A 16,382-nucleotide genomic window follows, 5' to 3' on the forward strand; every position below is an offset into this window, starting at 1 on the left:
TTAACACTCAACTCTTAAAAATGATTCAAAGGGGTGCCAACTATCCACAAAATGTCCATTTTTTATAATTAAAATAAGAAAATAGTAAATGCACTACTTTTCTAAACCGACTCTAATTTTAGGACATTTCTTTTTTTTTTTCTAATATATTATTACCTTATGTACCCAACGTATTTATTACAGTCAATAACGTAATTGTAAATTTTAGACTAAATATACACTAGTCAACATTTCTTTGAATTATTGTACGTATAAAGCCCGAGTATAGACTGTCGCTGTGGGAAAATTTCAATTCTCACGCACCCTTTATCCAGTGAGTTCACAGCTTCCATGGGGCAGCAACGCCGGGGACCCAACTTCATTATCCTTACGAAAGTTTCTAGAGAATAATGACTTGAATGGGCGAATCATGCACAGCACAGCCCCTCCTTTTTAAGCCGCGTCCGCCTTGGGGTATATTTAAAAAAAGTTTTAATAATTCGTGGCTGCGGCTTTATCCTCGTGTGGGTCAAATTTGATTATGTAATCAGAGCAAGTAAATAACTAAAAAAAGCGGCATTTGCAACTTAATTATTAATTAACTGATGTTGCCATTTGTCAACTTGATTATGTCACAATCTACTTACCACCATTATTACAAGTCAATACTGATCCATTATAAAACATTATTTAGTATTAGGAAAATAATTGTAATTATCGATCACAAGTTTGAACTTTATGTTCTTATACGATGATCACCATTTAAATATGAGCACGCGGGTGGCAGGTGGTCAACAACTTAGAAGCATTCTATATTTCTATTTGATGATCAAAACGACGTGGAAAAGGTTAAATACAATCCATTGAAGAAGCACCGCGAAATCCAGTCCTACAATCCACAGCATTTTTAAGTCGATTGAAGTTGGGCCGTTTCTTTGGAAAGAAAAACGGTTGTGCTCTTTGTGAGAGCAAAGGAGAATTGGGCCTTTATTTGTGTAATCTGGGCTTCAAAATGTCAACCGAATATGAGATCCTTGGAGATCCAATCAACTTTTATTTTGTGTCAACTTAGCAAATTGTTTTTCTTTTTTCTTTTTAATGTTTATTTTTTATAGTATCGAATTACTTAATTTTTTGAATGATATTTAATTATTTATGTCATTAAAATGTTTATCATGAGAACATTTTATGATGGTAAGACGTTAGATGATGACAATGAAGTTTATAGAGAAGATCAAAATAATTTTCCTTATAGATATGAGAGAAAAAAATTTTTTTAGTTGAATATCATTGATTCAATATCTATTAGTTTTGAAGTTTTTTGAAGTTTGAAATAGAGTTAATAGAATACTAAATGTTTTAAAATCTAACATTTATAATTTTAATAGAGTAATTATTTTTGGGAAAGGGAAAACATTGAATTTTTTTTTGTAATTATTAACCAAATAAGGTTTCAAAGGGTTACAAACATTATTATACCATAAAAATCATATTTTTTTTTTATAAAAACATTACTTTTAAAGTAAAGATTATTAAATATATAGATAATTATGAATAGGAGTAATAATAGGGAGATGCCTAAAAATTAATTTATTCTACAATTTATATGCAACTTAAAAAAATTAAAATCTTAAAATAAATATTGTTATTGTATTAATAAATAGATATCCAAAATACGAAACTAATTCGCCTAGTGCTCAAGCCATTCCTAACTACTAATTTTTATCATTTAACATTATACAATACAGCTCCTGTACCTAGGCACTAAAGTTTTTGAAACAGCCAGCTTTAATGGACGGCGCATTCTTTGGGAAAGCCCTGGGGAAATCGCTTGGTGTCAGTGCAGTAATTGTAAATCATGTGATTCTTCTGCACCCAGTAAAGCCTCCGTTGGTTTGTGGAATCCATTTGTTGCAAGAGCCAGGCACGGCTACCATCAGCCTTGAAGTTTCTGTAAGAAGCAGTGAAAGGAGCTTGGCTCCAATCCGTCTTGATTAGCCCACCTCTTGTAGCCCAGTCATCAGCATTCCAAAGAGATGAGTATACTCTCATTGGCAGATTCTTTGGGAATGGAACGCCTATAGCCTCCAGGTTTTTGAACTCTCTAATTGGGATACCATCAACAGAGAAGCTGAAAAAATGCAATTAATTGAACAACACAAGTCAATAAAATTGTAGAAGCGAATGACATACTAATAAGAGAGAAATGGACTTTACACAATGCGTTGAGGATTCCAGAGAACTGAATAAGTGTGAAAGTTGACTGTGGGGTCAAACCAGAGGTGAAATTGCTGCTCTCTATCACCCTTGCCTTGGCTGTACACATTTGTGTGAACTGTGTACGGCTGACCGCTCAGGTTTCCCAAGAATTCAAAGTCTATCTCATCCCATGTTGGTCCTTGTGAGCGTAGCTACAACCTCGCTCAAAGACTCTCATAATTATTATTAATAAACGTCGTGCAAAGAAATCAATGAAACAGCAGGTGTCGATAAAAAGAAAAGCTTACATAATAAGCAGTGACTGTGCCAGCAGAGTTTCGAGGGACAAGCTTGAGTTGCATATCAATCTTGCCGAATAAGTATTGTTTCTTGGACTGGAAGCCTGAGCCAGAGTAACGGTCGAGAGTGAGAGTAAGCAGCTGGCCGTTGTTGAATATTTTCCCATGACCATCTCCCCATGTGATATCAAATTCCTCATTGAAATTACCAGCAGAAACAGCAGCTAAACACCCAACAAAAATACACATCATCATCCCAAACGAATCAGAACCCATATCTTTCAGGATTTTGGGAACTGGAGCTCGCTATACTGAATAGTGCATAAATTATTACTAGTTTTGCATGGATGTAATGTAATATTATATAGGGGATTGGAGTATAGAAATGGACAAAAGAAGAGTGAAGAAGAGGGTGCGTTTGGATGGTTGTTTCATGTTTGCCGTTTCTGAAAGTGCAAAGTTGTCAACAGCTGGCTGTGCCATGAATTGAAAGAGAGGAAAATTTGGCTGTTTCTCATTTGCAGACAGATTATGTGACATGGCCCCAAATTCCAAATGGGGTTCGGTGCCCGCATGCATGCCCACTTGATCTTGAATTGTGATCATGATTATCCGGTACTCGCACATATCTATGTAGACACCGGTTTAGGTTGTACTTTTGCTTCTGCCGATTCCACCACCATGGTCCCTGGGGCTCAATCCCGCGTCAAATTCTTTCAAGCATTTGACAGACGGTCGGTTAGTCATTGTCGTACTTGTTAACAGGATCAGGTCAAGGAACTGGGGTCCATTAGATGACTATGATACAAAAGACCAGCTGGTGATATATCATCTAAAACATTGTTACTCAAATACAATCTATCCTTAAAAACAAACCAGAATATCATCCTTTTATTGAAATTAATGCTGTTAAATACATTGTTTCCCACTTTCCATTAACTACCTCAAGAGTCGGGGAACAGATTATGTTGTATTGTATTCTTTCTCTTTGTTTGTACTTTTTAATTTTCTTACAACAGTAAGCTGAGATACAGAGCTTTGATTCTTTATTAAAAAAAGGGAGAGAAACCAGGATGCTTTCTTAATAAACAAGTCTTTGAGACAAATTAGGACATTGTTGGTGCATGCTTTGGGTTCAATGATTAGTTAATTACGTATTATAACTCGTCTTTCTTAACACTTGGTGACATGTTTCCCGTGAGCAGTATCACAACCGTATAAATTTTCAATGTAGCATACAATTTCCCCATGCATGGGCGGCTACATGTGACTTGGATAAAAGCCATGACGAAATGAGATTATGGATTGTCTGCATGAGTTAGGAAAGAAAATTCTCAAGGTAATTGAAACTGAACAAAATCTGAATATTGTTCGATTTAAGGAAAATAATCAACTTTGTTAAATTTTGTGCAGTTATCCTTAGAAGAAGTTTGGGATAGCCAAAAGCCCATTTCATTTGGGCCGAGCAGGCACCTGAGGGGCCCTTAATATCAATTCCTACCTATTTCTTCTTGATAATTGGCATGTATAATAATATATTATATTACTTTGCAGAACAATTATCAAATGATGAGGATGGCAACCGAAGTCCAAAATGAAAAAATAAAAAGACACATAAATTTTAATGCAACCATCCTACATCATTCATTATTCAAAGACTATTATTTAGATGCATCAAGTGGGAAGCAATATTCTTCTGTTACATGATTGATGGCAATCAACAAACCCTATTGAGAAAAGAAGTAGAAGAAAGAATTGAAAGGGGAATTTCTAAACATTGAATGGATTAGAAAAATTCATCATCCTAATTTTTGTTGGTGAGGGTGCATTCTTGGGGGAGGCCCTGAGGGAACCGACTTGTGTCTGTGCAATAATTGTAAACCATGTAATTTTGCTGCACCCATTTTAGCTTCCTTTGGCTTGAAAAATCAAGCTCCTGTGAAAACCATGTATTTTTAGTTGTGGAATTTGAGCTGCAAGAAGATATTCCATTGGACCAAACACAAGCTTTTGCATTGAAGTTTCTGAAGGAAGCAATGAAGGGAGCCTGAGACCAGTCTGTTTTCACCAGTCCTCCTTTTGTAGCCCAGTCATCGGCATTCCACAGGCTAGCATACGTTCTCATTGATTGTTTTTTCGGATACGGAATGCCGAATGATTCAAGATTCTTGAATTCTCTGATGGGTCTACCATCGATATAGAAGCTGAACAAAAAGAAAATGTAATTAAAAGTTAATGGGAGCTTGATAAAATTAAATCCAGGTTTTGAATTTCGCTCACATCAGGGTTGTGTATGTGCTTACACAATGTGACTAGGATTCCAGAGGATTGAATAGGTGTGAAAATCGGCGGTGGGATCAAACCAGAGGTAGAATTGTTGCTCTCTGTCACCTTTCCCTTGTGTGTAGACATTAGTATGAACAATGTAAGGGTTGCCACTCAAATTCCCCAGGAATTCGAAGTCTATTTCATCCCATGATGCCCCTGGAGATTTTAGCTGCACCGTAGCAAGTCTATGTATCAGCATAATGACGTGACGACTGATAAGCAAATTATATGTGAAAGGGAACAAGAATCTTTCATTAAGTAGCTTACATAGTAGGCAGTGACAGTGCCAGCAGAGTTGTTGGGAACGAGCTTGAGCTGCACATTAAATTTTCCATAGAGAAATTCATTCTTAGACTCGAAGCCAGAGCCAGATGCTTTGTCGAGAGACAGAGTAAGAAGCTTGCCTTTGTTGAGAATCTTGGCACGGCCATCACCCCATGTAATATCAACATCTTTGTTAAAATTACCAGTATTTGCAACAATGAAAGAGCTTGTGACAATAAAAGAGAACAAGAAAATTGGATAAGCAGAATAAGAATAGCAAGCCATTGACTTCAGGAGCGTTATGCAACTTTAGTTTGACGCACTTGAGAATACTGAGTTCCAGGCTATTTATTGGAGCTGCCGGTTAGTGCATCGAATGTTCGCTAAATATTGAAATGTATAGTTGGTTGGTGGGGTGAGTTGAGAACTGAACAGCTGGATAGCAAAAACAAGTGCACATTGAAAATGGGCATCTTTGTCATAACTTTAAGCCAGTCAAATTGCTTGCGGGCATTATTTTACAGGAGAGATGAGCATAGTTGCTACTTGCTTCCTAGGTTATTTCCACCTACTCCTGAGCATTTGGCATATCCACCGACAAATAATGCGATGCCACTTCCATGAAAATTTGTTTTCTAGTATGTTCTAGTGGACACCCAGAAGTTGCCAGATCAAAGAGAAATGGTTTTGGATTTACTATATTGTAGCATTAGATTTCCCCACTTCCCTCTTAGGATTCTGAAAACATCGAGGGAGACCATGAAAGTTTTTAAGGCTGAAAAAATAGGGCATACCCCATGGAAAATGTAATAGCATTATATATATCCAGAAGAAACAGCAGCTGCCAGAAGCTTGTAACCCTATGTCAACAAAATATAAAGTAACCAAATGGGCAACTCATAACCATTATAATTGAACCAAAAGAATTTCAACTGGATCCCCCATGGCATATATCAAAACAAACCAAAAATCTATACTTTTAATGACATGGGAATCAGGAATAGGATTTATGAATCAGTGTGATTTATAAAAGGATACCCACATCCACCTTATTTAAAAATTAGCATGGCAATCAAGACAAATTTAAAATCTATCAACATGAGGCACTTGCACAGTGAGAGAAATTGGGTCCACAACTAAAATAGAAAATAAATTCATCTAAGAAAATAATCCATTAGTAGTCCTAAAGAAAAATCAATAGAAACGTTCACATAAAGCACAAAGTTAGTAGTAAATATGACTTCTGTTTCAATCAACAAATCTATCAAAGCCAGTCATCATCGACCATTGGAGGATGACAAAATGGCAGAGTTAGAATTTCCCCGAGTTATGATAATCCGGATCAAAGCAATTGTCATCAGAAGGGTCCTTCAAAAAATCATCTGGGGGGCATTCATTTAACTGTTCAAATTTCATATCGCTCTCCAAAGCTTGAAATGGTCTTGCTGCTCCATCTGATGATGATTCTGCCACTTGATTAGAACTCTGATTAGAAGTAGCAAACATATGTTGATGAGGAAATGTCTGGAAAGGTCTTGCTGCTACTGCTGATGATGATTCTGCAGGTTGATTAGGATTCCGATTTGAAGTAGTAAACATATGTTGACGAGGATATGCCTGGAAAGGTCTTGCCCTTGCTGCTGCTGCTGATGATTCGGCAGCTTCATTAGGATTCTGATTAGCAGTAGGAATCATTAGATGTTGAGTCCATGGAGAGCGCTGCCCCAAAGGATTGTTATACGAATATGGAACAATTGCAGGGAACCTTCCTTGAGAAACTGAAATCGAAACATTTTGATTAGTCATTCCAGGGAACCTTCCTTGAGAATCTGAAACATCGTGAATAGCCAATCGAGGGAGCCTTCCTTGAGAATAGGGAACATTGTGATTAGGCATTCCAGTGATCCTGCCTTGAGCATATGGAACATTGTAATTAGGCATTTCAGGAACCCTGCCTTGAGAATATGGGACATCGTGATTAACAAAGTGGCTCTGATGATAAATAAAAGTATCATCATATGAATTGAGAAATCCTCCCTGATTGTAGCAACCAGACATATCAATGATTCGAGGACCTTCAGGACCGTGAGGCATGAAAATTTCACTGGGCAGCGTAGCAGAGTCTTCAACTCCCATATCAATGGCTCCATTATCCTGAAATTCAGTGTCTGATTGTGGATCATCTTGGCCTGAAATTGAATCATCCCGTTGCGAAGTTGAAGGTCTTGAAGACGACAGCTTAGATCTATCCTGGTCCCTTTTCTTATATATCTTACAGAGTACCCAATCATCTAACTGCAATCAACAAAATATATAAAAGCAAAACTCATCAGCAAACCAACATTGTAAAATCGCTGGAACACTTCACATATGATACTGAAAGAAACCACAAAATTTAGTTACCCTCATGTCATCTCCGCTGATTCTGGTCCTTGGAGGACCCTCCAATCTAAATTCATGCATTATCCATTCAGTTTTATCTCCCCTTGGGGGTTTTCCCATGTAGAAGACCAATGCCTTCTTGAATCCAACGACAACTTCGTCGTTTTTGATAGGTTTGTCAGCTCCGGTAGCCTTCCAGAATCCATCTCCAGCGGCTCTATTGGGTCTTGTCCCGTTTTTGTACTTTCTCTCTCTTGGAGTAAAAAAGTACCATTCATTTTCACCAAAAGGCTTATACTTTTCTGTGCATTATTAATACAGAATCATCGTCGTATCAATCACCCAAAAAATAAAAAATAAAAAACTTATACTTCCTGATTCATTATTTGGAATACGGAACAATATCAACATCAATATTTTTGGTCTTTGTTTTGGGTACATACCGAGTACCAAACTACGAGACCATACGTAGAAAATTAAATCACCATTCAACAACGCAAAGAAGTAACTTTTGACTCAAGAAACTGAAGAGCAAACCATTTTATGTCAAGAAACTCAAGAAATTCCCACTGCTATAACAAATGAACTCAAGAAAAGCACTAAGAACATTACCAAAGTACGAAAACAAATCAAGTTATGAGACCATATGTACAACGAACGCAAAGGAAACACTTCTAACTCAAGAAACTAAACTATTTCAAGAAACTCAAGAAGTTACACTCTAATTAATAACCAAATGAACTCAAGAAAAAGAAAGAACTTAATATGCGTAAGTGCATTATTTAATTTAAAGAAAACTACCAGCAAGGCAATTGCAGAAAAACAAAAGAAACAAAAAAGAGAAACGGGGTGGTGGGTATTTTTAACCTGAAAGTGTGTCAGGATTAAATTTGTACAAGTGAACTTCCTTAATCCGATTTGGTGGCAAAGGTTCATTCATTCTCTTCCTCCGCAAGTAATGAACTAGAAGCTCTGTGTCGTGAGGCTTGAACCTGTAACCAGGAGGAAAGCTATCATCGAACTCAGGACCCTGAGCAGCATTCATCCGATTCTTAACTGGTGGTGAAGCATCATGAATATGATCTATTGGCCTTTTTCCTTTGGGGCCTTGGCCATTAGGGTTTTTACCATTGCGGTCATGGCCATTGGGGTCTTGGTCCTTATCTCCCTGCTTCCGGTCTGGCATTGATAACTTTTACCGAAACTTGAAGGAGACGCTGCTCTAAGTATAAAATTGACCTCACAAGAATATTTGTTGTGATCAGATACATGGGGGCTTATTTTATACTAATATTTTTGGATTATATAATATTAAGTGAAGTAGATACTTTTTCCAACTGATCGGTTTATCAAACAGTTTTCGGGAGGTGATTTAGTTGCTGGCATTGAAGCTGATGTGGTGAAATCTGATAGTTTCTGCTGATGTAGTTGATTGAGAAGCAGTAAAATTCTTCAAAGTAGAAGTAGAATAGAAGTTATTTTACTGCCGTATCTTTTAGCAAAATGAGAGAATATAGGATAGCTTCTTGTTCATTTAATGCAATCCTTAGCATAATCCAACATATTTGCTCCTTTCGAGCGCTGTAGCTGCAATAGTTCGGCGGAATTTAAAAAAAAAAATTGATACATAAACAAGAAGGACAGACGATATGACCCGATTTTCTATTTTTATTAACATATTTTTAGTTCTCCAAATTGATCTTACATTAGCTATATACATAATTTAATGTAATTCTGGATAAATAGTTGGTGCATGTAATTTCATAAATATATATTTCAACCAAGCTAACTGAATAATAGGGATGAAAATGAAGAATTAGGAGGTCTAGCATGGATTATTTTGCGGGTGGCACTACAAGAAGGAGGAGTTTTATGTGATCGCTCTGCAGTCACAAATGACCTTTTGTGACTGCTTTGTGGCGGTAACAAGGAGTCATTTACGCAGGCATCCCGAAAGTTTTGTTACCGCATAGTCGCATACTTTACTACAGCCTATTTTCTGCAGTTAGGTCCTTGTAGGGCGTTATGGGCAATTTTGTCATCCAAAATATTGACGAAATAAGATGGGTATGTTAAGAACTTGGCCCAAAGATTAACTCGCACGGCCCAGTATGAGTGCAGTGGTTGGACTAACCCCGGCATCCGAATTAATTTTCCACATTAAAATTTGGGAAAAAAAAAAAAAGAAATTGAACATGTTTCCTCCCAAGGAACCTGTTAATTGATGGCAGTCGATTCTGACTGCATTTTCTCACAACTTCGTTCTCAGACATTTCATCTGCGAATTGCGGCTGGAATCTGATATTAATTTACTAAGTTTGGAATTTTTTTTTTTGTCTTAACCACGAGATCTTTTGGGGAGTGCCCCAACTGTGGGAGACACTATTAAACATGTACCACAATCCAAACTAAAAGTCCCTGCTCGAACCGGGAGGCACATGTTCTCCCAACAAAGGCGACTTCCCTGCGACTCGAACTGGGGAGCAAACCCAATCAAGGCACTTAAGGGAACTCCATTACCAGTGGAGCCAACACTTTGTTGGTACTAAGTTTGGAATTTAGTTTGTAGTAAGGTAGCATTTTTTTTTAAGTCTGAAATCAGAATGAATCTGAATTTTTCAGAAGTCTGAATGGATCTAAATTAGAAAATTTAAATGAAATGTTTAGATTTCTTGTTTTTAATATTTGATTATAAATGACATCTTATTTATTTTTATAACAAAAAAAGGTCTTAAACTTGGTTCTTTGATATTTATATCCTCATAGATTAAAACAAAAAAGGATTAAATCTTATAGTTGAGGAAATAAACTATTTTATAAAGATATTTTTGTAATATAATATTTATTTTTCATTCAAACATTTTCCATTCAAATAAAAGATATAAAAAGTTATTTTTTCTATTCAAATATAAATGTCTGAAAATCAGACATATATCACAAAAACAAATAAGAAACTGCTAAAGTTTAATAAACAATCTCTAAGTTATATTTTCTCGTGTATTGATAAGAGTAAATGCATATGACATTTGCTAAAGGAAACTCAAAAAGGTTTTAAGCTTTTTTTTTTTTTTTGACCACGAGGTATCCTGGAGAGGGCCCCAACTGTAGGAGGCACCTTTAAGCCCGTACCATAACCCAAACTAGAAGTCCCCGCTCGAACCAAGAGGCACAAGTTCTCCCAACAAATGCGACTTCCCTGCGACTCGAACTGGGGAGCAAACCCAATCAAGCCACTTAAGGGGACTCAATTGCCAATGGAGCCAACACTTTGTTGGTAAAGGTTTTAAGCTTTTAACATTACTTTCAAAGGCCATTCTGCAGCTCCGTTAGTTCATCATATCACACGGCTTCATAATGTCTATAGATTGAATTGAGTTTCTTGTTTCTCCAACTCAAATTTTTAGTCTCCTTTATGATAGGGTTGTGGTGGCAGGGATAAAACATTGCGCTCTATCTTAAAGAATATTTAGTTATCAATATCTAAGGAGATTGAGGAGAAAAATTTATCTCAAAATGACAAGAAGAAGAAAAAATAAAAGTACATCGGAGGTACATCGTTCATAAAGAATTTAAAAATCATAGAGCTTCAACAATATATAGTAGCCGTGCAGTTTATGCTCCTTTTTGTGATATATATGGCTTATTACATTCATAAAAAATTGTTCCGTTACATTTTTTCCATTGGGATTTAAGGAAAAAAAATTCTGAAAACAGCTCTTGAATTGGAATTAAGAGAGATAAAAGAAACAACTCAAGCTTTGAGGCAAACAAAGAATATGATCGTCACGTAAATAATTTGGTATTCTAGGAAACTATGTATATAATTTTAGTGATTAGAAAATCTTGTTCAAAGAGCGTTACAACTGAAAACTGTGAGAAATAATCAGTTGTACTGTCAAAGTTGAGTTACAAATATTTTAAATATTTTGATAATGGTAACAGAATTAGTACCAAAAAGCTAAAGCAAATGGAGCCTTAGCATACCACCCATAGAAATAGCAACTCTCCTTGAATATCCATGCTGCTGACATTCATATAAATAACAATCAAAGTACACAGAATTGCGAGAAAAATTGAGTTCAAGAAAACCGACCTCTACTAAAGTACACTCTAACTAACTTATTATAAATGCCAATTAATGTCAGCTACCATTAACTAATCGAATCACAAAATGAAAAGAGTTAGAAGTTCGTAAAACAATTGTCTTCCGAAGGGAGATCACTAAACGGCAGATATCCGAACTCTTCAGGCTTCATAGGGCTCTCCCACGTAGGATTATGATGAAGCATTTGCTGAAACCCCAACTGAGGGACTAAAGGAAGCCAATTCTGAGAATTACCCTGATGACCATCCTGAAAATTAGCATATGGACTCTGACAAGATAAAAGGACATTATCATATGCGCTGAAGAATCTTCCCTGGTTGTAGTAATCAGGCACATCAAAGATTCCAAGGCCTTCAGGCTTGAAAATTTCTGTTTTGGGCAGCATTTTAGCCTTTTCGTCAACTGAAATTTGTTCACTATCTTGAGATTGAGTTGCAACTTCGCTTCTTGATTGTTGATCCTCCTCTGAATTCTCTCGTTTTCGAGTAGAAGCTTTCGCTGACTGCTTTGTTTTCTTATAGATCCTACAGAGAACCCAGTCATCTAACTGCAAGGGACATGTATGCAGCAGAAATTAGTCAAATAAAACCAAAAAAAAGAATAAAATAAAAATGAATTTGGACAACAAGGAAAATCATTCTACCCTCATATCATTTCGGCCTTTTTGTTTCTGTGGTGGATTATTCACTATGTATTCATGCATGATCCAGTTAGTCTTATCACCCTTTGGAGCTTTTCCCTTGTAGAAGACCAATGCCTTCTTGAATCCAACCAAACTGTCATTGTGCTTAACAGGTTTATCTGCTCCTGTGGCCTTCCAGTACCCATCTGCAGCAGCTCGATTGGGTCTTAGACCATTTCGATACTTTCTATCTCTTGGTGTAAAGAAATACCATTCCATTTCACCAAGTGACTTGTACCTTTCTGTAAATCATTGCATCAATGGACAGAATAAAAGAAATTTCATAAAGATATCATGAAGAAAATATAGACAAACTAATACGAAAGAAAGACCATATTATAAATGTTTTGAATATAAGGGGATTAAATTTTATATGCTGATTTACAATACCATCTAAATCTAAAATCATATCTGATGTAAAATCCCATCACATTAAAACATACACTGTAATATTATATTTGTAATGGCATAAACATCTATCATGAAAAAGAGTAGAGAAACCACAACTATTCAAAGCCAAAGCAAAGATTACAAAATTTGAATAATGAAGAGGAACTACACCATTTTAACTAACGAGACTCAGAAAATTTCCATTCTAATGAATAATAATCTCGAGAAATAAGCAATAAACAGATTTTTTTTAAAAAAAAATTAATCATATATGATGCGTGCCAATAAAACAACATACAACACAGAAATTAAGAAAATAAGAAATTAAAAGTGTCTTTTTTTTCCCTCCTAACCTGTAAGTGTGTTAGGATTAAACCTATACAACTCCACCACCTTGATCTGGTTTGGTGGCAATGGCTGATTCAGTATCTTCCTCCGCAAGTAATAAACCACAAGTTCTCCATCGTGGGGTTTGAATCGGTAACCAGGTGGGAATGAATCAAAATAAGAATCATCAGCGATCAGATGATGACCAGTACTCTTCACAGGATGCCGTACAAGTGAAGCATCGTCACTTTGCTTTTTAGGGCTTTCTCCATTAGGGTTTTCTCCACAAGGGTTTTGACCATTAGGGTTTTTCCCTTCAACCCCCAGCTGCTCCTTCTGTTTTTGGTCCTTCATGCAGGACTTAGGAAAATGATGCAGATGAAAAATGAACCAAATAGAAGTGATAGCTAGCTACTTTGTTCGTTGTGATAAGATTTATGTGACTTCATACAAATATTTTGGGATATCAGGTAGCTATTATTTCTAATTTGATTAATTGAAGTTTTACTTTTGTGTTTATCAAATAAGTGTAAAGTTATCTTTTTGCCACGTGTAAATGATGCTGGCGCCTAAGATGTCGGGGAAACGTGGCGGTGAATTTCAGTTGATGGAGCTAATTTGGAGGAGTCAATATCTGTCAACACATTTAAAGGTAAAGTTTAATTTCAAAACATTAAAAAGAGGCAAGTTTGGGATTGAGTTGCTACAAAAGTTATTAATATTAATTATTACTGTGTAAATGTTTGATAAAAATATTAGCTGTTAAGTTAATTATGTAAATATGACAGCTCAAACTATTCCGAAATTGTTTTGCTCTTTATATTCATATCATCTTGCTAAAACTTTACTATCATTTAACAGTAATTAACGATGAGCACCATTGAATTTAGTTAGATCAAATTGTAGGCTAAATTGAAGTTCTCAAAATTCATATAAACAGATTATATCTAGACACAATATGTAAAAAGCTAGCGTGGTTGTGCAACTCAAGATCCAATTGAAGTCAAAGGTTTCAATTTATAAGATTCATTATGTCTCCTCATGAATCATGACCAAGTAAATAATTCTTCTTTTTTAGTTAAAATTTTCGTATTGTCAAGATTACTAGAAAGAAAAGTGAAGAAATATATATATATATATTAAGACTTGTTGTTTTAATCTTAAGATAATCATGTTTACTCTCCGCGATTATAAAAGTCAATAAGTAGCACTAACATGAAGGAAGTAAAGATCTCAAGGGCGTTGTTGAATAGTTTAAAGATTGGGACCAATTAATAACAGGCATAAACTTGGATTTAATTCAAATAATATGTGGGCTCCCGAACCCACGTGGGCCAGTCAATTTATAAAGGACTAGGATCATCTCCTGATCTGATCTTTATCTGAGCAAATTATATTAATATGATTGGTGATTAATAAATTAAAAAGAAAAAGTAGTTAAATCATAATAATCCACTAACATTAAAATATAAATGGCACAAGATTTGTAAAATATTAGGAGTGCTCAGATCAGAAGAGTATCATGGTCCATTTAGAAAACTTTAGAATCGTTTAAACATTGGGTGAGACTATTGGCACACCTGTTAATCCTCTTAAAACCCTTATTCCAACAAAATTACAATTAAAGATAAATATAAATAAAATTAATCGCACTTATATTTTTCTCTCTCTTGAATCTATTTTTAAAAAATAAAATTTGAGAGTATAATCAACTCTTAAAAATAACATCTGGTAATATCTTGAACATCTTTAAACACTAATTAAATCCTCATTTAATTACCGAACTTAAAACTTATACCTAAGTTGAATCATTTTATTGTAGCTCAAGAATAACTAATAGAGCTCAGTTCTATTTCCTTTATGACCCATAACTAATTAAATCACATTTGCTTCTGCTTATTTATCTTACATTTTTTTAGTTTGGTCTATATAATTGATTTGCACAAACTCAAAATATTAGTATTTTCTTTTTCTTTCTTTTTTCATGTTAGTTACTATTATTTTTTTGGAGTTAACATTTTTTGAATTTTATTGAGAGAAGGTTTGGAAAAAGGGGTTTATTAAAAAAAGATTTTTTAGCATCAAATAGAATATATAATAGACTCTAGTCAAATTAATACTCGATAAATTGATAACCTCAACTAAATAATAGTTTTTGTCAATTTCGAATTGGAGCTAATGTGGTAAATTAATAAATTGATAAATATATTAGATAATAAATTTAAAAAATTTATTTTTGTATAGGACCCAATTAATAATTAATTAATTTGAAAGTAAATATATATGATATGTTTATGATTTTCTTTGTTGTATTGGCATAATATTTTACGCATTTCATTGGTCAAAATTATTTTCTTTACACCTTTCAGATGAGAAGCCATTGTTGTATTCTATGTGTTATGTTAACATAAGTAAGATAGAGATAAGTTTAATATATTGCCTCAGAAAAGTCTTCTCTAATGAGTTGCAAAGTAATCGTGATCTAGCCAAGTGACTGATTCACTCAGTCAAAATCAAATCAGAATTGTATCATACAGATACAGTTTGATAGAATCACTATATTATCGAATTATACTATTCCTAAACTTCATAAAAATTTCTATTATGAACGTGATATTATTTTTATAAATTAATAATTATTAATTTATCGATATATTAATATTCACTAAATTAATAGACTTTCCATGATCCAAATATTACTAATTTATCAAATATTTATTGTAAATAAAAAAAAGGATTTGAAGGGGCGCCAATGGCTCAACTCTTAGACATGAATTGCAAGTATAAAAGCTAATTATTTTCTTTATTTGCTTAAACTTTTTTCTTTTGGTAGTCCATGAGTAGGTGTCAAATTGGTAAGATTAATTACACATACTCTAATTATCTTAAGGTGGTAGTACTCCTAATTATTGTATCACTTTTTTTGAATTTATGAGAAGGATTAGTTAAACATTTCACCCAAAAAGTTAAGCTATTAAGTAAAGATTTAACATTATTAGTAAAGAAAAGTTTAAAGTTTTAATAACTTTTCCTCACATGAAGTCCATGCGTGCATAATCTATTTTAGACATAAAGACATAGTAAGAAATAGATGTCTACAGTTAAACTATCATGATTGTTGTCAACTATTTTTTGGTGTAACAATTGATATCTCTCCATCTTTTTTGCTTTTTTTCTTTTCTTTTTTTCACATCGAGCATTTGAATCTTCCCATATGTATTATAAGAGTAAAATCTGTTTCAATTTAAGAATAACCCTCTTATTTTTAGGGATGTTCGAGAATCGAATTTTGCGGATTGAACATCAATTTATATCTGATTTATGATTTTGGAGATTATAAGTTTTCAATCCAATCCAATTCACGTATTGCCGAAATTCAATCCAAATTTAGTCTATACGTCAACAGATCGGATGCGAATTTGACCCA

At 34.6% G+C, this 16,382-nt stretch overlaps 5 protein-coding genes across 5 annotated transcripts in view; all 5 read right to left on the reverse strand.

The window, feature by feature from the left end:
• Nucleotides 1-1,593: 1,593 nt before the first annotated feature.
• On the reverse strand, nt 1,594-3,048 carry LOC102607638 (xyloglucan endotransglucosylase/hydrolase protein 24). Its single transcript, XM_006474568.4, has 3 exons — nt 2,487-3,048; nt 2,197-2,390; nt 1,594-2,110 (listed from the first exon to the last, which is right to left on the reverse strand). Exons 1-3 carry the CDS (start codon nt 2,751-2,753, stop codon nt 1,768-1,770), a joined length of 804 nt encoding a protein of 267 aa, XP_006474631.1. The 5' UTR covers nt 2,754-3,048; the 3' UTR covers nt 1,594-1,767.
• A 955-nt stretch (nt 3,049-4,003) lies between these two features.
• LOC102627064 (xyloglucan endotransglucosylase/hydrolase protein 22-like) lies at nt 4,004-5,406 on the reverse strand. The gene is made up of 3 exons (XM_006474097.3): nt 5,073-5,406; nt 4,781-4,974; nt 4,004-4,681 (listed from the first exon to the last, which is right to left on the reverse strand). Exons 1-3 carry the CDS (start codon nt 5,352-5,354, stop codon nt 4,282-4,284), a joined length of 876 nt encoding a protein of 291 aa, XP_006474160.1. The 5' UTR covers nt 5,355-5,406; the 3' UTR covers nt 4,004-4,281.
• Nucleotides 5,407-6,248: 842 nt separating this feature from the next.
• LOC127900077 (NAC transcription factor 25-like) overlaps nt 6,249-16,382 on the reverse strand; it is a 28,812-nt gene continuing 18,678 nt past the window's right edge. The window contains exon 4 of the mRNA XM_052434530.1: nt 6,249-6,499. Coding sequence (XP_052290490.1) covers nt 6,381-6,499 — 119 coding nt within the window. The 3' untranslated portion in view covers nt 6,249-6,380. The remainder of the gene's footprint in view (nt 6,500-16,382) is intronic.
• On the reverse strand, nt 6,510-8,518 carry LOC127899710 (protein ATAF2-like; the record flags this gene model as incomplete). Its single annotated transcript, XM_052433408.1, has 3 exons — nt 8,319-8,518; nt 7,473-7,753; nt 6,510-7,364 (listed from the first exon to the last, which is right to left on the reverse strand). Coding segments are annotated over exons 1-3 (1,314 nt in total), but the record flags the coding sequence as incomplete, so codon positions are not given.
• On the reverse strand, nt 11,633-13,309 carry LOC112497912 (NAC transcription factor 29-like). The gene is made up of 3 exons (XM_025097434.1): nt 12,982-13,309; nt 12,200-12,480; nt 11,633-12,103 (listed from the first exon to the last, which is right to left on the reverse strand). Exons 1-3 carry the CDS (start codon nt 13,307-13,309, stop codon nt 11,633-11,635), a joined length of 1,080 nt encoding a protein of 359 aa, XP_024953202.1.

The sequence above is a fragment of the Citrus sinensis genome, chromosome 9 (assembly GCF_022201045.2).
Source record: "Citrus sinensis cultivar Valencia sweet orange chromosome 9, DVS_A1.0, whole genome shotgun sequence".
NCBI classification, from domain to species: Eukaryota; Viridiplantae; Streptophyta; class Magnoliopsida; order Sapindales; family Rutaceae; genus Citrus; species Citrus sinensis.

Excerpts from the sequence above, each read along its gene's own strand:
- LOC102607638 (XM_006474568.4), bottom strand. The coding sequence starts at position 2,753 with ATGGGTTCTGATTCGTTTGGGATGATGATGTGTATTTTTGTTGGGTGT. Across the intron at positions 2,391-2,486 it reads GCACAGTCACTGCTTATTAT|CTACGCTCACAAGGACCAAC; the intron begins GTAAGCTTTTCT and ends GCGAGGTTGTAG. Across the intron at positions 2,111-2,196 it reads TGGAATCCTCAACGCATTGT|CTTCTCTGTTGATGGTATCC; the intron begins GTAAAGTCCATT and ends GCATTTTTTCAG.
- LOC102627064 (XM_006474097.3), bottom strand. The coding sequence starts at position 5,354 with ATGGCTTGCTATTCTTATTCTGCTTATCCAATTTTCTTGTTCTCTTTT. Across the intron at positions 4,975-5,072 it reads GCACTGTCACTGCCTACTAT|CTAAAATCTCCAGGGGCATC; the intron begins GTAAGCTACTTA and ends GCTACGGTGCAG. Across the intron at positions 4,682-4,780 it reads TGGAATCCTAGTCACATTGT|CTTCTATATCGATGGTAGAC; the intron begins GTAAGCACATAC and ends CTTTTTGTTCAG.
- LOC112497912 (XM_025097434.1), bottom strand. The coding sequence starts at position 13,309 with ATGAAGGACCAAAAACAGAAGGAGCAGCTGGGGGTTGAAGGGAAAAAC. Across the intron at positions 12,481-12,981 it reads TAATCCTAACACACTTACAG|AAAGGTACAAGTCACTTGGT; the intron begins GTTAGGAGGGAA and ends AATGATTTACAG. Across the intron at positions 12,104-12,199 it reads AAGGCCGAAATGATATGAGG|TTAGATGACTGGGTTCTCTG; the intron begins GTAGAATGATTT and ends TGTCCCTTGCAG.